Source organism: Saccopteryx bilineata, chromosome 3 (genome assembly GCF_036850765.1).
Source record: "Saccopteryx bilineata isolate mSacBil1 chromosome 3, mSacBil1_pri_phased_curated, whole genome shotgun sequence".
Lineage (NCBI taxonomy): Eukaryota > Metazoa > Chordata > Mammalia > Chiroptera > Emballonuridae > Saccopteryx > Saccopteryx bilineata.
This window is the reverse complement of record NC_089492.1, coordinates 66,065,190-66,090,775: the sequence shown is the minus strand read 5'-3', so window position 1 is coordinate 66,090,775 and position 25,586 is coordinate 66,065,190. Positions and strand designations below refer to the sequence as shown.

The following is a 25,586-nucleotide window of genomic DNA, read 5'->3' as shown; positions in this document are numbered from 1 at the left end:
TTAAGCGGTCATTACAATTTACAAGTAAGGCTGCAAAAACAAAGGATTTCAGAGGCAGGAAGTACATTGAACTAGGTCAGAAGACCCTGTATTACATACTAGCTCCGCGGTCTTTAAAAAATATCTAAACTTCTTTGAGTCTCAACTTGCTCAGTTTATTACAAAATGATATAACTCAGAACAGTCACATGAAAGTGAGGAAAGGGCAAGGTATGGTATGGCGGAAAGCATGGAGTGTTCATGCTGTCTGAATAGGCACTCTCCCAACAGGTAAGGAAATAAAGATTCAGAACATGCTACCCCAAAATATGGCACTTTGGCATATTAAGTATTTTAAGCTGAATGAATTTGAGAAACTGCAGGTGTACGAAGGACTCTTTGACCTCCCCCTTCTCCCCTGAAGCAGATCATAGAATCTCATATGAGAGATGCCCTCCCTCTATCTAGAGGAAAGAAGCACTCTTAAGTCCAAAGATGTTGGAGGAACAGACCTTGCTAAGTTTCCCCCAGTTTACTGCCCTTAGCTCACACCCTTTGTCCTATTACATTTTCCCACGACTTTCTACTCTTCATCAAACCTAGTATAAAAACTCTCAGGTTTAACTATTTCTTTGGGTCTTCATTTCTTAATGAAGGTTTCTGTCTCATGAAAAACTTATTTGAAATAGATTATTATGTTAAACATGATTTCCTCTTGTTAATTTGCCTTTTGTCAGTCTCACATACAGAGCCCCAGTCAGAGTACCCAGAAGAATAGGAGAAAAGGGATATTTATTTTTGCCCTACAGGAACAGCAGAATGGGGTCATCCCAGCTGCATATATTATATAAACACTGAAATTCTCACAAGGTGGCTGTAAAGCCAGGAGGCACGGCCAGGGCCAGCATCACAGCCGTCTGGCCCATGCAGGTTCACATTGGATTCGGACAGTCGGTAAAGAAACCATGGAGCCAAAAACTGGTGGGCCATAGTCTTTAATCTAGCTTGCACCCGGCGGGCAAGTAAAAATACACACTGGGCTCCAAAACCCAGTCACATTCAGTGCTCACAAAGCTACTGATTTATCCGAGTTTCCTAGAATCAAAGGTTTCTAGCTCACCAGACTTATTCACCTCTGTTCCCCATCTCCTTTCCTTATCCCAGATACAAACTCTACACAAACTGGCATCTCACTCAGCACTCCACCATCTTGGCTGCTTCTCCTGGCCTACTCCACGTGGCCTCCTTCTGCTGCTGGCTCTACTCTCTCCTCTAATCATCCCAGGAACCAAGAGCCAAACTCCCGCTCCGTTCCTATTTTATAGTGTAGAAATCCAAACCCTTAATCCAATATACATAATAGGGAAGTCTCTAATACAAAGTCACTTCTCTGAGGCATGATAGGATTGTACCACCTTACACCAAAAAGGGTAGGAAAGGCTTAATCCCAAAACCAAGCCCCAGGCTACAAGGATTCTCCCTGCCTTTAGCCCACCCCAACACACATTAATATCACCTGGGCAACGGCCTCTTTAACAAAGTGAGCATAATACATTTTATCTGCCCAACAGTGGCACTATGCTATTTTATAGGTACGACTTAACTTTCCATTAAATCATTCTCTACATAAAGACAATTTGAGAAATAAAATAAAAATTACTTTAGGTTACATTAGATAAATTCATGCTGAACTGGTGAGGCTGCTTCAGAGTGCCTCCATGTAACAAGCAGCTGCTGACAAGGATCCCAGGGCTGCCACTTCCATCCTATAGAACAGGACCAGACATCACACACATCACATTACCAGGAAATGGCAACTTGATCTCTGCCTTGAATGGTTCATTGAGCTGAACTAGTGATGAATCGTTTTTCAGGGTCTCACTTAATATGGTGACAATCATAGCTCTTGCCCAAGGTAATATCATTTCATTGAAACTTGCAACCAGGAATGCATCTTAAATTCTTCCAAGAGCCCTTCCTGCACCATTGACTATGACTCTTGGCATACCCAGCCACATCCATTCAGCTGTTGGGCTCCCATAACCAACAGTGGCCCACATTCAACCTCTATCACTAATCAATAAATGTAGATAGCTGCCATTCTTGCTGCTGCTTACTGTGCTATGAGGAACTAAAGGTATAAAAGCAGGACTTGAGGTAAAAATGTATGATTCTTCAAATGAAGACATTCTCAAAAATTAAGCATTTCATCCTGCATTAGAAGAGGTTTATATCTTAAAGATAAAGCTTTTCAAAACAAACAAACAAACAAAAAGGTTTAAGGATTTCTCTGTTCATAATCAGTATTTCATTTACTCTAAAATCTATATAAAGTAAAAAAAACCCTCAAGGATGATGAAAACAACTGCATTTAGATTCATAAGTTATAACTTTTAGAAGTGTTATGATACTGGTATCTATACAGTGAAAGCATATCTTTTACTTAGTAAAGTATATATACAACTAAATCCCATAAGCCTAACAGCCTTTAAAAAACATAATTATCACTTTTGCTATTCATTATCTTGGGAAACTTCAAATGTTCTGTTATAATGTATCACAACTAACCATGGTATTTAGCTATAAAATAAAAATACAGCCAAGAAATTCAGCTGTCAAGAACAAAAGATTTCATCAAACAATAGAACTGCTGTGATTTATCTAGAGTTTTTCACATCTTTACAAACTTCTCTGCTGATCTCTAAACCATACCTAAGCTGTTATATTTGAGTATATTTCTAGGCAGAAGACATAGTAACCATAGAATATTTAAACCATTTCTGTCATTTATGAAAAAAAGAGGCCCCCCACAATGAAGAAACTGAGGCTCAAAGGGGTTAAGCGACTGGCTCAGCCTCTGTTGAGTTTCAGAGCTAGCTTTGAACAGGAAAGAATTGGTAAAGAGAAAACCACAGACCCAAAATAGCGCCACTTGTGTTAAAACTGATGATACCAAACCCGATTCAATACCTGATTCATTGCTATTTCAACTTTTCCTGGAAATACAACCTTCATCAGCCACCTGGAATTTTCTGGTCAAACAACACTAAGGTAACCTGTTAAGGTAATCTCTCACAGAAAGAAGAACCAACCTGAGTGATAAAAACCCTCGCAGTTCCCTTTCCTCCAAAAGAAAATGTGCTGGTCTAAATAGTATAATCCTTTTTCTTCATTTGTTAATAGCTCCCTTGTCCCACCCTTCTTGCTGTAATTACCTTCCATCTGGCACAGCCCTTCAGAGCACCCCTGTAGTTGCTAGATAGGGTGCTGCCTAATTCATGAATCATTTAATAAAGGCAATTAGAGCTTCAAATTTACTCAGATGAATTTTGCTTTTTAACAGTATAAAAAAAACACAGTATATAACCCTCTCTAATGAGGTTGTGCTGTAATTTTGCTGAATACTACTTACTACATCCAACTGACATACAAATGACTAAAGAAAAAAATTTAAATACAGGCATAATATTTATTAATTGTATAGGTTCCTTGGCTACAGTACATTAACATTTTGGCTCAAATAATTCTCTGTTGTGAGGGACTGTCCTATACATTGTAGAACATTCCGTAGCATCCTTGCACTCGACCCACTTGATGTCAGTTGTACACCCACAGCTGTACCTGCCACAGTGTGTCTCCAGATACTGCCAACCACTAGACAATAATGGGGAAAAATTGCTGAATTTCAGAAAATTAAATTTCTCATTTCATCTTTTGCACCATAGTCATGTTGAAAATACTCCGAATTTTCTACTTAGTATCTTTGACCCTTAGCATGAGATCAGACTTACTGAAGTTGCCTCGAAGTTATATCAACAATTACAGGTTGAATTAATTATAGGGTATTGGGGAAACAATGTCATGGTAGTTAATAACACCATAAACTCTGACAAATTCTGAAAAAGAAACTTAAAAACTAAGGATGTCATCATTTTGCTTCTCACACAGATATACAATTGATTTTTTATATTTTTCCATTAAATTTAGCTTCATGACTTTTGTGAATCCTTTAGAAATTTTTCTGATGTTGCTTCATATTATAAAATATGAAACCCTCTCTATGTTCCATTTGTCTTTGTAAGTATAGGCCCTTATTTTATTCATTAAAAATACTCTCCATGTGTAAAGCCAGAAGCCACCATCATGGCCATTCACATGCAGGTTCGCATTGGATTCGGACAGTCGGTAAAGAAACAATGGAGCCACAAACTGGTGGGCCATAGCCTTTAATCCTAGCTTGCACCCGGCAGGCAAGTAAAAATACACACTGGGCTCCAAAACCCAGTCACACTCAGTGCTCACAAAGCCACTGACTTATCCGAGTTTCCTAGAATCAAAGGTTTCTAGCTCACCAGCCTTATTCTCCTCAGTTCCCCATCTCCTTCCTTATCCCAGATACAAACTCTACACAAACTGGCATCTCACTCAGCACTCCGCCATCTTGGCTGCTTCTCCTGGCCTCCTTCACGTGGCCTCCTTCTGCTGCTGGCTCTACTCTCTCCTCTAATCATCCCAGGAACCAAGAGCTTTCCAATATACATAATAGGGAAGTCTCTAATACAGAGTCACTTCTCTAAGGCATGATAGGATTGTACCACCTCACACCAAAAAGGGTGGGACAGGCTTAATCCCAAAACCAAGCCTCAGGCTACAGCAATTCTCAACACACATTAATATCACCTGGGCAACGGCCTCCTCGTGTTATCTTTAACAAAGTGAGCATAATACATTTTATCTGCCCAACACCATGATATAGGTCATAGATCCTTGGATCATAAGGTTCTGCAATCTTATCCCTCCCTTCTGTTTTCCTCCATCACACTCTACAGTCCTATAATCCTCTCAACATGAAACACTGGAAAGCTCATCAGAGCATTACTCAACTTTTGGTTTTAATGTGTTTTTAAATGATTATTGCTAACGTCATGACATGTTCTTTGCTTTTCATCCTGACCTTCAACAAATTTTCTGATGTTCTGAGCAAGATTCCGGACGCTGCTGGGAAGATTCCAAGGATCTTGCTTGATATGAAGCCTTAATCTTTTTGGACAACTCAGCTTTGGTTCCATTTCCTGCTGAAATTCTGAATAAACACACAAAAAAATCTCTCTTAACTCTCAATCATTTACCAAGCAGTTTAACAAGATTGTAAGCTTCAGAATTTTATTTTCCTGGCTGTTGTTCTAAATCATTATCATGGTGGCAATTTCTTTAACTAGATCACAGGATAAAATGTGTGAAATACGGAGAGCCAGACCTTAATATTGTTTCCTTACAAATGTTTAAACAAAGGAGCAAATTTAGAAGAAAAACTATACTTTAAATGTGCTAACGTAGATGTCAGAAAGTGGGAGCTCTCCACCCTGTTTTGTTTGGCTGTTCTGTTTGCCCACCCACGTTCCCAAACCCCCTCCCCCACCACTTGGACAGAGCAAGCCCGCATGATGCTTGGTTTTAGCCAAAGCCACTCAACACACACATCTCTTCAATTAACTCATTTCTACTCAGTCTGGCCCTGATAAGCATCAAACATTTTAACTTTCAAAGATACCTAAAAGTTCCTATACTGATTTTTTACTTATCTTCAAAAATGCTCAAAATAGAAGTATTAAGTGAATTATGAAACATGAGCAACCAGAATCTTCCTCTGTGCACTACACTTTTGTTTCGTAACTATATTGTCTACTGCTTTGTTTCTCAATGTCTTCTAACAGTTGGTTTTTAATCCTTACCCTGTAATCCTCGACCCGGGGTGAGGTACTTGGTTTGCTCGAAGGCTCTCACCACAGCCTGCCCTTTTAGGAGATTGGTAATTGAATCCACCTATGCAAATAGTAGAGATTCTGAGAGTTACATATTCTCATAACACAGAATATATATTTCCAAGAGTAAATCTTGCAACATATTTTTTTCTTAAAGCATTGATCATTTTTTGAAATCCCATGTTTCTTGTGAAATCGACCTTTAAATAAAATATCGACATAAACTCACCTGATAACATTTGCGATAACATTTCTTACTAACCTCCCATATATTAATACAAAATATAAATTCACATCAACAAAAAAGTAAAGGTTTAGAGTTATTAAAAAGCTTTAAAGTCATCAAAAACCTTTGCAAAATAGTAAAAGCTAATACATTATACATTTTGGTTATAGATATAAATTTTTTAAGACTATAAAACAACAACATCAACCCTGAGACAATCTTCTGCTTTTTGAAGTTAGAAATAAAGTTAAACATGAAATGTCATAAGGGATTCTGAAAACCCACAGAGAAACAAACAATGAAGAAAATAACTCCTGTGCATGTAACTTTTTATAATTTTCCCAGGAGTGTAGACTACTTGACATTACAATGATCCTTTGGATTAGCTGGTGGCAAGAATATTTATTCCTATTTTCCACTGTGGAAATTGAGGTCAAGTAGGTGGAGGAACAAAGTGAGGCCTTTCTATTCTAATTCCAACCTCCTTCACTAGATCTGAAAAAGGGATTCTTGATAGTTTAGTCTGCAGAAACAGTGCCCATGGCTGTCTCAATTATACCTGGCTGAAAAGGTGCTCAAGGCAACTATGTATCTTGTCCTGTTTTTCATGAGAAATACGAACACTCAGCGGAAGTTCATCACCTAGATATTAAAAATAAAATCATTAATCTTATGTTTAGCATTCCAAAGTATTTTAATAGAAACAAAACAAAAACTATTTAACCATGAGCTCTTATTCCAAACATTGGTTCTTATGTTCAGAAAACAAATTCCATAAAGATTTTATGGCTGTGAGGCTATCAGATTATTGATCCTTGGAGAGTAAGGTGAAGCGGCCACACAGAAAGAACACTGCATTATTCAAGTTAATGCTTCCGAATGGTATATTTTTCTAATGGTTAAATTGTTTAAGTAAATGGCAGATTTAAAAATTAAGACTTATCCTAACTGACTGAAAAGTCCTGTTTGTGACACATACCAAACAAGATATTTGTGAGTTATCTGTATCAGTTGGTGTTCTCCTCATCACTCCCATCACCTATGTCAGGCCACTCGGTGCATCTACTGTTGTGAAATCCTTAGTTTCAAAGCCCTCCCCACCTCCACATCCAGTCAACAGTGCCTAATGTTTTAGTAAAACCTGCCTCCCCCATACCCATCATCCTATATAATGCCAAAGAAAGATCATACCATATAGTAAGATAAATAAAAAATTGGTTTCTTGCATCTCTTTTTAATTCACTGTTTATTACTGGGGGTGGGAAACTGACTTTATTGAGCATGTAAAACTGAAACGCCACATGTGCAGTTACCAGGCATGACTGATAAAAGGTAAAAATGCACGAGGACCAAACAAGGCAATCCCAGTAAAGTATCACCAACAGAACTAGTGTCCAAAAGCACCAATGTATTCAGCAAACGCACCCGAGTCCATTTCATCGCTGTGAAAATACGAGCTGCACTGGCTGCTGCAAATGCTTGTGAAGGAGGCGATGGAGTTCCTGTTGCTGTTGCAGTCGCTGAAAAGGAGGAGCTACAGTTACTTTCGGGTTCCATTTGCCACACTTGCTCTTTGATTTCTTATGAGATAAACTCAAACAGAGCTTAGCGAACTTCTTTTAAAAATGTATTATTTATTTATTTTTAATGAGAGAGAGAGAGACAAACAGACAGACAGAAAGGGAGAGACATGAGAAGCATCAATTCTTTGTTATGGCACCTTAGTTGTTCATTGATTGCTTTCTCATATGTGCCTTGACAGGGGGGCTCCAGCTGAGCCAGTGACCTGTTGCTCAAGCCAGCAACCTTGGGCTCAAGCCAGAGACCTTGGGCTTCAAGACAGGGACCTTTGAGTTCAAGTCAGTGACCACAGGGTCAGGTTCTATGATCCCATGCTCAAGCTAGCAACCCTGCAGTCTAGCTGGATGAGCCCTCTCTCAAGCTGGCAACCTTGGGATGTTGAACCTGGGTCCTCTGTGGCCCAAGTCGATGCTCAATCCACTGCACTACTGCCTGGTCAGGCAAAAAAAAATGTATTTTAAATGCATTTTTTTTACAGGAAGAGAAAGAGAGTCAGAGAGAGGGATAGATAGGGACAGACAAGCAGTAACAGAGAGAGATGAGAAGCATCAATCATTAGTCTTTCATTGGAACATCTTAGTTGTTCATTGATTGCTTTCTCACATGTGCCTTGACCGCGGGCCTTCAGCAGACCAAGTAACCCCTTGCTCAAGCCAGTGACCTTGAGTTCAAGCTGGTGAGCTTTTTGCTCAAGCCAGATAAGCCCATGCTCAAGCTGGCAACCTCGGGGTCTTGAGCCTGGGTCCTCCGCATCCCAGTCCAATGCTCTATCCACTGCGCCACCGCCTGGTCAGGAAAAATTTTCTTGTCATATAACCTAATCCTAAATAAAATTTTTGATGCATAAATTTTTTAAATGTATAGATATAAACTAGGCATCAAACCAAATTTAAAATTATTCATAAACAATTTGATAGTGTCTGCCAGTAGTTAATTTATTAGAGACAAATAAAGTCCTGTTTCTGATCTCTGCCATTCAATTCTGCCTGGTAGCTTAAAGCATAAGTTATCAATGACACCCTGAGCTCCCTCAAGGGGGACCAGTGTCTTCTGTTCACCTCAGAGCTCTGCAAGGACAAGGACATTGGAAATACTCAGTGATGGTGAATGTAAAGGAAAGAAGGTTTAAAATGGTGTGAGTGAATATGGATATACTACAGATATCTGAAATAGTGCAGGAGATTAAATACCATTTTTTCACAATAAGTGAAAATTATTTAACTTAACTTTAAATTAACATTGAAAAATTCTATTTTTGCCAAGAGGAAGACTATGAGGGTAATTTTAATTACTTGATAACTAGAATTTGAGGAAAGAAAGTATTTTTAGACAAGTAATTTCCCATTGGAGAGAAACCACAGGTTTCTATTAAAGAGCATACTGGTATCCTTAGAAGCTAAAAGTAAATGAAATGGTAAAAGTGGTCCATCTGTACCACATATTATTAAATCTCTAGGAATACTAAACTCTCACACATTTGTTAAAATCCCTTTCACAGAGAAATTGGGATAGTAGAGTGGTTAAGAAAGAAACTGAGGGCCAGAGCACTTGGTTTCACAGGGATATAGGTAAGTTCTGTGGCCTCAGTTTCCTTATCTGTAAAATGGAGTTGATGTCTGAGCCAGCTACATAGGGTTGTGGTGGGAATTACGTGAGATCATCCTGTTCCTCCATGTGTCTGGTAAAAATGTTTTCAATAGCTATGAGTGTGTACTGAACCTCTCTGATGGCAATAACTTTGATTGAACAATAATTACTTAATATCTTTTCACTGTAAAACACTGTATAATAAATAAGAATGAATAAGAGAGCTGCTGCTTTAATTAATGCAAATAAAATGAGAGCTGCTGAAGTTGAAAACGTAGCACAGATGGCAGGTGATACCAGCCCTCAGTGAGGTCTCAGTAATGCAAGGACTCAGAGGAGGAAAAGCACTCTCAGTTAAGGAAGTTCTTTGAAGGAGCCATCATTTGCGAGTCTGGAAGGAAGATGATAACAGAGCTTGGATGTTATATGGTGTGATGGGTTGAATCATGTCCTCTCAAAATTCGTTATATTGTTGTCTAACACTCAGAACTCCATAATGGGACCTTATTTGGAGTGAGGGTCTTTACAAGGGTAATCAAGTTAAAATGAGGTCATTAAGAGGGGCCCTAATCCCAAATGACTAGTGCCCTTATAAGAAGAGAACATCTGGACAGATACATGATTTGAGGGAAGAAGATGTGAAGAGAAAGAGGGAGAGGATGGCCATCTATAAACCAAAGAGAGGCCTGTGATAGATCCTCCCCTCACAACCCTCAGAGGGACCAGCCCTGCTGACACCTTGATTTTGGACTTCTAGCGCCAGACTGTGGATGATAAATTTCTGTTGTCTGAGCCACCCAGTTCTTGGTACTGTGTCACAGCAGCTCTACCAAAATTACACCGAAGGCATGCAAGAGAAGAAAAATACACAGACTGGTCATGGAGGGAGCAAGTAAGATGAATCCAATTAGCCCGGAACAGAAAAATAGAAGAAGAAAGGGAAGAAACAAGACAAAAAAAAAATTCTATTCACTACCCCATTGTTCAATAATCAGAAACAGATATTTGAATAAAATGTTAATACAGGCACAGTTTGATTATTTGCCATACATGGTTACACAATCCAAAAAAGAACAAGTTTCCCAAATTAGATCCACAAACCTAGAGAAAAAAAGTGTTTTTTCCAGATTACTCAGATTTTAAAAATGAAGAATTTGAAAGGTCATGTTGTCTCACTACACTTTGTCTAGGAGTAGTCACAGATAGCGGTTATTTTGTATGTAATAAATAAAAGCAACAATCAAACTTTTTCTCAAGACCTTTGTGGAAAATACAGAATCACACTGGACTTTGTTGATGAAATGAGTTTCAGGAATTCATTAATTACCTACCTGTAAGAGTCTCTATTGCTGATGGTGTCATGACCTGAATCTTCCTGCTCGTCCCCTGCCACATTAAAACAGACTCGTTTGCTGTTTCTTTCCCCCTTGTCATTGTCACTGTCTGTTGGTACTATGCACTCGGATGTCTTACGGTCTAATTTCGGAGAATATGTTATTGAAGACAGAAGGCTGCATTGTGATATTAAAAAAAAAAAAGAATAAGTGCACATTTTCAAACTGGCTGCCTGCTTGTTGCTACGATAGGCTTACAAATATGTCCAGAGTACATCTGAGTTTCACGTGGAGTAAATATGCTACTGTCAAAGTTTACTTTTTTCACTCAGAACAAGGAATAGAAACAGCAGGATCAAATCCTGATTCTCCAACTGATTAACTTTTTTATCAAAACAGAACTATGGCACTGTCTTTGACATCATGAAATGGGAATAATAACTAGCCACAAGACTGCTGTGAGAATGTTATGAGAATGTCGCGTTCCTGGTACTCAGGGGGCGTTACCTCTGTCCCGCCCATTAGCCACTCACACCTCGTATGAAAATACCTGGGAAACTTTAAAGGGCTATCCAATATTAAAACAAACACTAACTGTGCTTAAATATCTGCACTGGCTTACCCTGTAATATTAAAAAGCCACCTCATCACCTATGCCTGCCCTGGCTATCTTCCAGGCTTTCTCTGTTTGTCAATCCTTCCTCACTGCTCAGAATAACAGGAGTCCTGGCACTTGTGACCATAAGATGCTAAACAGTCACACCTGAAGTGAGGACAAGAAGCCAGCAGGGGCCCCTTCATATCAGCTGCAGTCTGTCAGATGAATGTCAAGGATCTGCTCCAGTGAGGGTCACTTCCAACTTGGCTCATAGCTAAAACGATGCTGAATTGGGGTAAAACTTGGTTTTGGACTTTGAGAAGCACAGGTTCCACCACTCAAGCCCTGAATGTTTGACTGCATAAGGTTTCTGTTAGAACCATCTAACTCAAAATTATGTGAAAATGAAATTGGTCTTTCCTAGCAAACAACATGCTATAAAACTTGAATTAAATCACATCTAAAAAGTAGGGCCCTAGCCTGACCAGGCAGTGGCGCAGTGGATAGAGCGCTAGACTGGGATGCAGAGGACCCAGGTTCGAGAGGCCCCGAGGTCGCCAGCTTGAGCGCAGGCTCATCTGGTTTGGCAAAAGCTCACCAGCTTGGACTCAAGGTCACTGGCTCGAGCAAGGGGACTGCTGAAGGCCCGTGGTCAAGGCACATGTGAGAAAGCAATCAATGAATAACTAAGGTGTTCCAATGAAAAACTAATGATTGATGCTTCTCATCTCTCTCTGTTCCTGCCTGTCTGTCCCTATCTATCCCTGTCTCTGACTCTCTGTCTCTGTAAAAAAATAAATAAATAAAAAGAAGGGCCCTAGAATGGCTTCTGTAGCCAACCATTATCTTCTCATTTAGCAAACATCAATGATTTTCCATTCTGGTCAACAGCCCATGCACATATCTTGACACTTGTTTTTCCACTGCAACCTCATGTTTATTTCAAGACCACAAAAATATCTTATACCTCTTATAGGTCTTTACCATAATGTCAAACCCAATGCTGTGCATTAGTAAAGATCTGTTAAGGGAATTTGACTAATTAATTAATTAGACACATTTATTGTACTAGGTGTTGTTTGGTGCTGTGGATACCAAAGTTTACAAAATAAACAAAAGCCCCTGCCATTTTGAAGCTTAAAATATCCTGGGTGGAAACACACAATAAACAAGTGAACAGTCTAGTACATCAGATGGTATCCAACGTTAAGGAGAAAAGCAAAGACCAGAAGTCAGAGCTGTGACTTCAAATCATGGAGTCTGGTAAGGTCTCATTGACACTAGAAGAACACTTAGTAGTCATGGTTTTTAGAAAGCAGTAACAATCAGGAAGTTGTGGTGCATTGTGCAGGGCCCTGTGAGGCTACATATTATTTTAAACATGGTTTTTCTATTTGGAAAGATACTTTTATGTCTTATAAGACAGACTGTATATGTATTCACTCTCTCTACCCCAAAAACTGAAACATAAGACTAATACCAGTTACCCAAGCTCTACACTACACAGACAGATGAGCTCTGAATACCCAAGAGTTTGCAGGAGTTCTCATTGTGCAAGGAGTCATCTGCACAATGAGACCTTCTGAGTTAGAAGCCATGGGGCTAAGCATAAACATGTCTTTCAAAGTTATACGATCTGTATGCACATACATATTTGCCTTTCATTTCATATAGCTGCAATCATGCTCACACTGCCCTTGTGGGAACAAGTATTATGCTGACAAATGTTAGAAAGACAGTTTTTGACACCATGTTTTTGCATAAAATGCTAGATTCCTAAAAACAATAATAAGGCATAAAACTTAACATGTGTGCACTCAAAAGCATTTTCTTTTACTTTTGCTCATCCCAGTGGTTCATAAACCACATCACAGAGGGTCAGTGAGAATGAACCAAGTCAGTGCACAAAGTGACATTATACCAACACCTATATGCATTTTAGTTTTCATGAAACTACGCCCTTTTTTATATATAATATTTACCAGAAAAATACTTGGGAAATCTCAAAGGTGATTCCACCACCAGTCCTACCATTCCTCTTTGCAACCCCTGCCCCTCTGAATGTCCTACAATACAGTTTGTCCATAGTTCAATCCTGCTATATCTAGCAAATGCAAAATAAAGTCTGTTCTTAAATTTATCACCTTCAATAAATAGCCCCAAAGCCTCTTCATTTACTTCCTCCCTTTTCTGAAATCCCATGAAAGATTTTAGACTATTCACAAGCTATTTTTTTTTACATATGTCTAGTACCTAAGTGTTATTAATCAGAAACTAGCCCATTGATAGGCAAAAGTATTTAGCATCCTGCAATGAAACAAAAATCACAGTCTTGATTAAACCAGTAACTCTGCCTCATTTCGTGATACTAGACAGCAAATTCATCTCTAGTTCCATCTTTGGCCTTGGATGAAGTAGGAAAATTTAGTAGAATGTCCAAATAAATTTTTATTTTTAGGAGAAGTGTTCCCATGTGACAGGGTAATCAGACTTCGGGGTAAGACAAGTTCACCACCAGGCCCTTTCACAGGATTGGCTGACTTCTAGAAAGGCTAGCGATGGGATGATGTTCTGAGGCAATTTCTCTTAAAAATTAGCAAAGTATCTGAGACCTGCTTCCCTACTCTGCAGAGACTTCTATGTCCAACCAAGAATAACTCCTACGTAAGGAGAAAACTGTTTGGTAACTAGCTTTTCAAATAATTTGGCAAGCTCGACTGCACTGTAGCATCTCTGAATTCTAAGGGCAATGGGGAATCCAGGCTCTTGGACAACTGCACTGTCTTAAAGTGATTACACTGCACTTTGAATTATGTGGAACATATTTATATTTAGAATTGAATTATATGGTGTACACAAAGAGAACCAAGAAAGTTTCTCAAACCATGTGCTCATTTCATGTCGCTTTCCTAATAAGCAAGCACAGTTGGGTAAAGGCTTTTAGAAGAATAGAGTAGGGAGATCTTAAGTAAAAATAGGTAATTTTAAGTAGTTCTGGAGAATAAAAATAAAAATAACTCTTTTCTGCAACTAGTGCTTTAAATGTAAAGCATTTTAAACCAAGGAAAAGGAGTTCCTTGGCTCTAACCATTTTCTTGAAAATGCTTAAGTTCTACTAATGCAGAACTTGAAAATAAAAAGTCAAAAAATTAACACAGACAGACAAAGCCTGGACAGTGGCCAGACAGCGCTGGGTACTCAGTGCATCAGAAGCCTTGTCTCCAAGGCAGAGTGCGCTCAGGGACATCAATAATCCTACCATCAACAAAGGACTCATCTGAAAAGTAGGAATAATCACTCTTGGCCTGATTAGAAGTATGAGATTGGTCCAGATGTTCTCCCAAAACACTTTGAGATCTAGGATACATAATTCAATGCCACTATTTATAACCTTTTTGACTATAAATCTTCCTGTATGTATTTCCTAAGTATTTCAGAGGAGAGGAGGAAAGTGCTTTCTTATATAGAACATATCAAATAAGGAAATCTGATTTATTAAATAAAGCAAACTATAATGCCCTAAAACATAAACTTCTCTATCACAAGATCACCTGGTCATTCTAAGACAATTCAAAAGTATCACACAATTATTTAAAAATAGCTTCCTGTTCTTAGGAACCTCAAACTGTTGAATTTATCTGTAAATGGGACAGTCACAATATAATATACAAATAAGAGAAGTCCTTTTTAAAAATTAGTGTATTAAATATAGGGAAACAGAATTGTAATTCTAAATTAACTCCTTAAAGCATCATGAAAAATAGCATAATAAATAGTAAATATTTAAAGATAATCTTACAGAAAGGATGCATCCAATATGGTGATTTTGATCTCTACATTTTTAAGATGTGTAAATCAGAGAGCATGTCAATTAAGACTCCATTAGTATAATGCCTAATTACAACAAAGGCTTAGAATAAGCTCTAAGTATTTTGTCAAAACTGAAATATCCATGGAAGTATGGGAAGATGTTTGTGTGTGTGGACTTCACAACATACACCTGTTAGCAATCTAAATCTGTAACTTCAAAAACAGGTACAATAAAAAGAGGATTAACAGTGTTTATACCACTGTCAGAGTCTACCATCTTTGGATATGTTCCACAATTTCAACCCCTTGAATGATAAGTAAGCATGATGTTACACACTATGTTGATGGCTTTTTGTATTAATTTTTATAATTGTTGCCACAAACTTGTAATGTGCTACTACTATTGATCCTGTTGTATACACGAGACACTGTGCCACCCCACCTGCCATGTTGATTGGACCACACAGAGCTTCCTTGACTAGATCTGGAACTTAACCACACATCTCGATGTGGCAGACTGCCCGCCCTGCAGAGCCCAGGCAGCTCTCCAGTCATCAAACTCTTCAGTAAGGTTCAGTCGATCTCCTCAGAAAGTTATAATTAATGTCCTCTGTCTTACTTGGTAAAATCTTTCAAATTACTGACATAGCTATTTGGGTTATTGCTTACTAGACCATTAATTCAATTAGAAGTGCAAAAAAGTATTCATCTTTGGTCCAAGGAACACATAGTTTTGGATTTACTCATTTAAGATGTTAAGGAAATTTTATATTTTACATTTTTTTTCTAAACATCTACTGCATGCACACAAGGTGGGGCAAAAGTAGGTTTACAGTTGTTTGTGTGGCAAATAATACAATGATCAATAAATATTATAATAATACAAGAATAAACTCAGTGTTTCGCACACTCACAACTGTAAACCCACTTTCACCCTACCCTGTGTTCTGCTCTGGAAAGACTACAAGGAAATCCCTGTACACAGTTAATACTGTTTCAGTCACATTTTTCAGCTTCATATTATCACAGTGAAACTTATTGTTTTTACATACAATAAAATTTTGTCATTATCTTCCCTGGTATTAATTAAAGCTTCTTTAAAATATGTATTTATAGATATTTGCTAGGTTTTATCATTTTTAAGTTGTTAGAAAGAAGAGGATCTACATGGTCAACAAAAATCTACATTTCCAAAACCTAAAGAGAAAACGATGGATGTTCAGAAGCTTCATTTTCTACAGCTATTTTATTAGGCACATTTAAAAATACAGTAAGCAAAATACTTACTCATCTATCTGACAGACGCACATCTCCACCTCTTTCAGTGCAGTCTGAAGTTTGCCCAGCAGTTTCACGTAGATGTCCTGGGTTTCTAGGTCTTCTTCTTTTAACAAATACCGGAGCCCATGCCCATCCTGCTGTGACAGAGACAAGCCTGACGGGGCTGCCATAGTTGTGATCGTGTGCTGAATGTACACCATGGGACTCAGTTTCCCTGAGGAGGTAAAATCACGCCATAGTCATAGTCACTACCTTGAACTTACAGGAACAATTCCCAAGCTTACATAAAATAAAATGCCAACTAAATGCAGAATTTAATTCCAGAACGAAAGTTTATGGGGACTTGTGATTAAAGGGGAGGGATACAGTTAGATCTCACAGCCTGCTGTGATGGTGGGAATTGTGCATCTTTATTTTTCTCATAATTATAGCGCCACTTCCAATGGATGGTTTTCACAGCAAGATGAGCTGTGTCTATCATGTGTGAAAAAGGCAAGAACAGTCATTGTTCTTAAAGGAAAAATAATATAATAAAACTGCATGCTCCATTTGCATTCTATAACGCGTATACACAATCATCCACATGAATCTAGTGAGGAAGGTTTCTTTACAAAAGTTCAGACTTGCTTACACATTAGGAGTCTATCCAATGTCAGGGAAGAGGGGACAATTATGATCACCTAAAAGACGTTTCATGATTTGATCAAGTCTCAAAAGCTAACATACCTTGCTCAGATTTGTTTTCTTTATCATGAGAATTGTGCTTCCTGCTATCCAGCTGGACACCAAAGGCACTCCCCAGGGAGGTTGACGTTTTGGGATAAGACACTTCCATCACATTGACGTGGCAGTTGGTGGGGCAGAAATCACTGCTGTGCAGGGGAGATATTTTAGATTTGGCTTGCTTAAAGGTGGGCCAGGCTCTATTCTTTAGTACACGGGAAAACTGCAAATTAAGAAATAAACAGCAGTGGAACAGACGGTGATAACTCAAACACTGCACTTCCATCATCCGCAGCAAAATCAAAAGAACATTGAAACCTGTCAACTGGTGCAAGTGGATAAGTTGTTAGAATTTAAATTGTTATTTTAAAATCCACATATTTTTAATAAAGCAAAGCAATACAGACAATAAATGCATATAAGTCCTTTGAAAGTCTGATTGCAAGAAAGGTGCTAAGAAAATTAATTTAAGTGACCAATATCACTTCCTAGGATTGAAATTCACAGACTTCTAACAGCTGAGAGTCTGCCAGAGAAATCAGTGTCCTAAGACACCAACATAGGATCTCGATCTTTAGACTGAGGCAAGGTGGCAGAACAGAGGAGCTGTCAGGTCAAGAGTGGAAGAAGATGGGATTATTGCAAACTGTCAGAAAGTGAATCCAAGCCTGAGTCTATGAGCAGGTTAGATAGAAGGCGTGGTGCTGCAGATGCAGGATGACAGACAGAAACCACTGCATTTCCCATGCCTTTTGTTGATCATTGCTGAGTTCTTCGGCCGGGCTTAGGCTGAGGAGTGTGTAGACCAGGGGTCCCCAAACTACAGCCCCTGGGCCGCTTGTAGCCCCCTGAGGCCATTTATCCAGCCCCCGCTGCACTTCTGGAAGGGGCACCTCTTTCATTGGTGGTCAGTGAGAGGAGTATAGTTCCCATTGAAATACTGGTTAGTTTGTTGATTTAAATTTACTTGTTTTTTATTTTAAATATTGTATTTGTTCCCATTTTGTTTTTTTACTTTAAAATAAGATATGTGCAGTGTGCATAGGGATTTGTTTATAGCTTTTTTTTATAGTCCGGCCCTCCAACGGTCTGAGGGACAGTGAACTAGCCCCCTGTGTAAAAAGTTTGGGGACCCCTAGTGTAGACTCTGCTTTTATGCTATTGAAAATAAAGCAATACTCAAAGGATTTACAGTACATTACTTCCAAGGATAGCTACCCCACTGCTGAAAAACCTTGCAAATCTACCCAGTCCTTGCTATGTCTCTACAGCTCCCCAGAGGTTAATCGCTCCTAGCTTATTTTCTCAAGCTCTCTTGCCCTTGCTCCCTTCACTCCTTCTGTTCTTCATGCAGCTCCTCTCATACTTCATTTACTCATTCTTCGGACACATTGGCCAGAGTACCCGAAATGTTCTTCCCTCGCTACCAAACTTACTCCCATGCATTTCCAAGTTCTATGAAATCATCATGAGCCTTTCTGAGCCCTAGGCTCAGTTCGGTGTCCCTGGTTTTGTGCCCGGTTACAGTACAATATAACCCTTCCTATAATTACGAATAATCTTCCTATCTCTATCTCCCTTAGCAGATGGTAAATTCCATGAGGGTAATGCTGCTGTCTGTCCTGTGCACCATAAACAGGCATCTCAGAGAGATGAACTGGATTCAAGTTTCTAAAGCAGAAGACCAAGAACCACCAGTTACCTGTGATTCAGTTATGTTGTCCCAATATGTGATGTGCTGCTGGACAAGTTACCATTTTTTTATCATTCATAGTACAATAAAGAATATGGATTAAATCAGGTCTATGCTCTTTCTTGTTTAAAAATTACATATAACCAGATGCTATCTGCTTATTTTATTAGTAGAGTAGTAATTTGGGCATTAAAAAGAATAAAAATTAAGACTACCACTGGTTACTATATAACTTTTGTAGGTACAGTTCAAGAAAAAGTGTGGTATCAAAAAATCACATCTTAAAAATTTTAACTCACCATTAGAATATGAACTATTTTATATGTATATTAAATTCTGTATTCATATTTTATATACATATAATCACATCAAAAGCTATATAGCTGAGTGAAGTTCTAGCACACAGTAGAATCTAAATGAAAATGGATTGAAATATAGGAAACTATTAACATAAGTACTAACAAATGTGATAATAAGGCAAACTTTCATCAGAGTTCTTCTCTATTGTAGTAAAGGATAGGAATCTCAGATAAATCTCCCATGGCACAAAGAAAGGCACAGAAATCACTTTTATAATATCAATATATGATATTATGTCACAGCATCTACCACAGTTGGCAGAGACACTTCTCTTGCTTGCTTTTATTTTAACCAATATCCATTCATTCATAAATATAAAGAGAAGCATCTATTTCAGGTCCTCTGCTAAATGCTAGAAATATAGCCCTCATCCTCATGGAGTTCATGGTCTACTAGGAGACACTAATAAAAATTGCTCTGGCCAAGTAGCTCAGTTGGTTATAGTGTCATCCCCATACGCCAAGGTTGAGTATTTGATCCCCTGTCAGGACACATACAAGTCTCAACCAATTAATGCATAAGTAAGGGGAACAACAAATCAATGGTTTGCTCTCTCTCTCAAAAATCAATCAATAAGAAGGAATTTTAAAAAACCAATATATTATGGCTACAGATAATAACAATGTTATTCAAATACAATGACAACAGTGGATGAACTTTGGTAAAATAGAGGTCACCGTTGACTTTAAAAAGAGCCATTTCAGTTACATGGAGGTGACCAGAGCCCAATATGACCGAGCCGAGAAGGAAAGCTGATGGAGAAAACAGGTATAGAGAGCATATACAGGTAGCTCTTTTCAGGACAAAGATCAAAGAAATGGAACACTAGATAGAGAGGAGTATGAGGGTCAATAAAAATACTTATTTTTTTTAAATATAGATGATAGTAAGGCATATTTGTACGCTGACAAGAACATTCTTGAGAATGAAACTACAGGTTTTAATGCATTTTTAAAGCATGAATTATCAACCATGTCAACACATTTAAATTCAATTCCAGTGACTTGACTAAAAGTCCAAAATGATACAAAGATAAACTATTATTTTGCAGATAGTCACTCATCCCGATTAAGTATAAAATTGGCATGGAGTTATAAACAATTTGTAGTATGGGATGAGCACATGGGGAGAAATTTTACCAACAATTTTCCAAATCCATAACTCAGTTTGAAGATTATGTGGCATTTATAACTAAAGGTCCCGCCTGACCATGTGGTGGTTCAGTGGGTAAAGCATTGGCCTGGGATATAAAGGACCCAGGTTCGAAACTCTGAGATTGCAGGCTTGAGCGTGGGCTCACCAGCTTGAGCATGAGTTCAACCAGCTTGAGCACAGGGTTGCTAGATTGAGTGTAGGATCACAGACATGACCCCATGGTCGCTGGATTGAGCCCAAAGGTCGCTGGCTTAAGCAAGGGCTCATTGGTTCAGCTGGATCCCTCTGGTCAAGACACATATGAGAAGCAATCAATGAACAACTAAAGTGCTGCAACAACAAGATGATGCTTCTCATCTCTCTCCCTTTCTGTTTGTCCCTCCCTCTCTCACACACTCACTAAAAAATAAAATTAAAAAAATAACTGAAGGTCCTTGGAATATTCAAAGTAAGACTTTGATTCCTACCTGCAATACTTTTGTGTAAAAAGGAAGTATCTCTTGAAAACTGTGAAATATGTATATGGAGGAAGTACCCCAATAACAAAACAAAAACCCAATTATAAAACTATTGTAAAACAGAAAAATAAATCTGGAATCACAAAGGCGTCTAAAAACAATTTGGAAGAGTATTCCTTGAACAGTGCAATTTTTACACCTGGTTTGCCCACAAATCCATCAGAGACTAAATGCCTGTGGAGGAGTCACTCAGGTATCCGGCAACATCTGAACTTCTCCCATCCACGGCCGGGAAACAGCTAAGGCTGGTAAAACCAGTCAGGAAATCAATTACAATGGCAGTAGCCTGGCTACAGAAACTATAGAAATCAACTGCTTTCTCTTTTTAAAATTTAAAACTTTTAGAGTCAAAATGAAGGCAAGGTAGCCTCTTGGGAGAGTTCAGTTTCTATGGATACATTTTATTTTATAGAAAGAGGGGTGTTTGAAGCCTTCATCTGGAAAAAAATGTTTGCTAATAATCCTACATAAGTAAATATGTGAAAATTAAACATACATATTCACCAATGCTATTGTTTCTGTTGACATGAACTTGATACTCAAATGGGGCTAACCTTACATGAGCTAGTAAGTCTATTCTCTTAGGTATCTAAATTTTATTCAAATAGAAAAGATCCTTGAAAACTTTTTCTTGCTAATCTGGTTTGTGTATTTAGTGAGAAAGATAGCCAATTATTCCAAATACATTATGATCAAGAAGGGAGAACAAAGAGAAATAGCTTTATTTTCTTTAAAGTCCTAGTTGATGATGTTTAAGTGAGAGCATTGCATAGGACTGATACCTAGTCTTGCACTTGCCATCTATGTGACATTAAGGAAGTTATCTCCCTGAGAAAGAAGCAGATAAGTGTATGCAGTACGCACGGTTATTTCAAAGCTTAAATAATAATGTACATAAAAGAGCTTAATAATGTACATAATAATTCAGTGTTATTATTTTTATCATCTGAAACTGTTGACCATTTGCCTCTCCATATCTGCTTTAATAACTTCCCAGGGAGTGACGTCAGAGAAATGGTGTTGTGAGGAGTGCTCCCGATACCTCTCCCTGAAACTTCAACAAATTCAACAACTAGAGACAGAAAAACAATCTCAGGAGCATCTGAAATACACATACATCAAACAAAGGTACGACTGGGTGAAAAGGTGGTTGAATATATAATCCACTCTGAAGGAAATAAGATGGAGAATGGAGTATTCCGCTTTCCTCACTGACCTGAGCAAGGGCTGCTTTCACTTGGAACTGAGAGAAAGCGAGGGCTGGGGGTGTGGAAAAAGCTGGGCTAGGACAGAGACGTTCGAGCCAAGGAGAGAGTAGGTCCATGGCTCAGCCTACATGGAGCTAACGCCAGTGGCAGACCCCGGCAAAGGTGGGCAAGCAGTTGCCTTGTTTATTCCCAGTATCCTGGTCGGCGAGTGTGGGCAGTGTGCGAGTGAATCCACCAGGCGCTTTGGGCATGGGTGCCCGTGTTCCCAGACAGAGGGTCTGGGTCAGAGACTGTCAGTAGTGACCCTCTGTGTGGGCTGTGACCAGAGTTTCTGAATAATCCCAGCTTCCCAAACAACAGCGCGGGAAGTGCATGAAAGCCGGCTTCCCTACACCCAGACCTGTCTGGGTGTGGCACCTCTGCCAGCCATACAGGCAAACAAAGCACACTCCTGGGGAAGAGAACTGCGGAAGTGGGGGGGGGGAGAGGGCGTGCAGGCAGCTTGCAGACAGCCTCTGGAGAGAAGACCTGTGGAGTACTGAGGGATACTAAACATGCCCGGAGGCTCATAGAAAGACACCTAAGAGGCAATCAGCCCCCAGCCCTGCCTGATTATGCTGGCAGCTCTGGCTGGCAAAGCCTTACACAGAACCCTGCATTGAGTGGGGATAGAAGGGGAATTTGGCAGCTCTTAGAGCCTCTGGCTCTCCAGGCAGTGGCTGGGGCAATGTCACAGCTGGGTCCCCAGGCTGCTGGTTCAGGAAGAGGCTCCAGGAAAACAGACTCTCCCATTGTTGAAGCCTGCAAACGCTAACAAGCCCCACCTACCAACAGGTCTGAGGCCTAGTTTATGTCATCACCATAGCGACACAACAGCAAATCTCTTCCTAAGAGTGCCACAGAGGAAGAACCTGGGATACAGTGCCACCAGCAAAAAAAGAGAAAGAAGAAAGAAAAAGGAAAACGATAACCTCTCAAAACCAGGAAAAACCCACAGTCTTTATAACTTTTTCCATTTTTTTCTTGTGTTTTTTATCTTTTTTTTCCCTTCCACCTTGGTCATTTTATCCTTTTCCTGTTTTATTCTTTTTTTTCATTTTGAACATTATTACCCATAGGAGTGACATTTTCCATTCTTTTTTTCTATGAGTGTTACATTCCAAAATACTTAATTCAATTTTTTTTCTCGCTTTTGTTGCTTCTTTTCTCTTTCACTTTTTCTCTCATTCAAATCTCACCCACAAGCATATTATTTATTCTGGATTCAAATTTTTTCTTTGTGGCATTTTGTGTGCTTTATACTTCACCTTTTATCTCTTTAGCATTTCCCCCAACTCCAGCTCTCCATTCCATACTTTTTGTGCCACTTAATACAATAGAATTTTGATTTTTCACTGTATTTTTTCTTTTTTTCTTTTTTTTCTTTTCTCTTACACTGTTTCTCTCATTTGACAATCATTTACAAACATATTCTTTTGTTCTTGATTTAAATTTTTTCTTTGTGGCATTTTGTGGGTTCTTACCTTGTTTTTTGCCTCTTTGTCACTCCCCCTCAACCCAGGTCATCCATTCTATGTATTTTTGTTCCACTTAGCACAATAGAATTTTCAGTTTTTCGTTGTATTTTCTCAAAAAAAGTTTTTTTTCTTATCAACTCTTATTAGTGTTATTAACAATACCATTCTCAAATGCCATTAAAGAAAAAGAAATTGAATATCATGAATACAAAAGACAGTGATGTAGCTCAGATAGAAGAGGAAAAATTATAGAAAAAAATTTCAATAGCTTAGAAACCTTGGAGTTAAATGACAGAGAATTTAAAATTGAAGTCCTAAAAATACTCAAGGATATACAAGAAGCACAGAAAGGAAATTTAGGGAGCTCAAAAAACAATTCAATGAACAGAAAGAATACTTCAGCAAGCAAACTGAAACTATAAAAACGAATCAAACAGAGATGAAAAACTCAATTCATGAACTGAAAAATGAGGTAACAAGTTTAGCCAACAGGACAGGCCAGTAGAGGAGAGAATTAGTGAAATAGAAGACAAGCAACTAGAGGCACTCATGGAGAGAGACTCATGAATTTAAAAAAAAATGAGACAGCCCTACCAGAATTGTAGGACTCCATCAGAAAGAGCACATAAGAATAATGGGTATATCAGAAGGAGAAGAGAGAGAAAATGGAATGGAGAATATTTTCAAACAAATAATAGATGAGAACTTCCCAAGCCTGTGGAAAGAACTAAAGCTTCAAATTCAAGAAGCAAACAGAACACTCAGTTATCTTAGACCTCACAAACCTACTTCAAGGCACATCATAATGAAATTGGCACAAACCAACAACAAGAAAAAATTCTCAAGGCAGCCAGGGAAAAGAAGAATACAACATATAAAGGAAGGCCCAATAGATTATCAACAGATTTCTCAGAAGAAACTCTACAAGCTAGAAGACTGTGAACCCTAATATTTAAATTTCTGAAAGAGAGGAACTTCCAGCCAAAAATACTATACTCATCAAAGCTATCCTTCAAATATGAAGGAGAAATAACAACATTCACAGATACAGAAAAAATGAGAGAATTTATCACCAGAAAACCCCTACTTCAGGAAATATGAAAGGAGGTTTTCCAACCAGACACAAAGAGCAAAACAAAACAAAACTACATGTAAAAGCTCCATCAAGATCATAATAAAAACAAGATTAATCTGTGACAAAGAAACAAAAAAGGGGAGAGGACAAAGGAAAATGGAGTGCAGAAGCATTCATGAGATAATGTACTACAATGAACATGATATGTATGCTTTCCATTACTTAATGGTAACCACCCCTGAAAAAACCAACACAGAAGTATATGGCTTGAAAAAAGAAGTAACAGAGAAAAGTATTGATTACAACCAAAAACAAATTACAGAAAAACAAAAAAGAAGAACCAAACAGAATAAAAAAGTATCAGAAAGCAATATATAAAATGGCAATAGGAAACCCTCAAATGTAAAAAATTACACTAAACATAAATGGGTTGAAATCACCAATAAAAAGACACAGAGTAGCAGAATGGAATAAAAAAGAAAATCCAAATATATGCTGCCTACAAGAAACACATCTAAGATACAAGGATAAAAACAAATTCAAAGTGAAAGGTTGGAAAACAATACTCCAAGCAAATAACATCCAAAAAAATGCAGGTGTAGCAATACTCATATCTAACAATGCTGACTACAAGACAGCACAGGTAATCAGAGACAAAATGGTCATTTCATAATGATAAAGGGGACATTGAATCAAGAAGACATGACACCTCTTACTATATAGGCACCAAACCAAGGAGTACCAAAATATATAAGACAGCTACTAACTAATCTAAAATCAAAAACCGACAAAAATACAATCATACTTCGAGACCTCAATACACCACTGATGGCTCTAGATCAGCGGTAATCAACTTGGTCCCTATGGCCACTAGTAGGCGTTCCAGCTTTCATGATGGGCGGTAGCGGAGCAACCAAAGTATAAACAAAAAGATAGATTTAACTACAGTAAGTTGTTTTATAAAGATTTATTCTGCCAAACTTAGCAAAAATCCGACATAAAGTACTTGGAAAGTAATTATTATTATATGTTTTAATTTGCTGTAACTCTGCTTTATAAATTTTATAAAGTACAGTTACTTCCCTACATTATAAGTCACCATTACTGTGGAACCGGTGGTGGTTAAAAAATTTTACTACTAACAAAGATACAAAAGTGGGCAGTAGGTATAAAGAAGTT

At 38.3% G+C, this 25,586-nt stretch overlaps 1 protein-coding gene across 1 annotated transcript in view; it reads right to left on the bottom strand.

Moving 5' to 3' along the window:
* PREX2 (phosphatidylinositol-3,4,5-trisphosphate dependent Rac exchange factor 2) overlaps nt 1-25,586 on the bottom strand; it is a 283,206-nt gene that overhangs the window by 86,490 nt on the left and 171,130 nt on the right. Inside the window, exons 25-31 of the mRNA XM_066266273.1 lie at nt 16,885-17,104; nt 16,165-16,372; nt 10,467-10,646; nt 7,393-7,487; nt 6,527-6,609; nt 5,712-5,802; nt 4,934-5,062 (exon numbers count right to left, since the gene is read on the bottom strand). Coding sequence (XP_066122370.1) covers nt 4,934-5,062; nt 5,712-5,802; nt 6,527-6,609; nt 7,393-7,487; nt 10,467-10,646; nt 16,165-16,372; nt 16,885-17,104 — 1,006 coding nt within the window. The remainder of the gene's footprint in view (nt 1-4,933; nt 5,063-5,711; nt 5,803-6,526; nt 6,610-7,392; nt 7,488-10,466; nt 10,647-16,164; nt 16,373-16,884; nt 17,105-25,586) is intronic.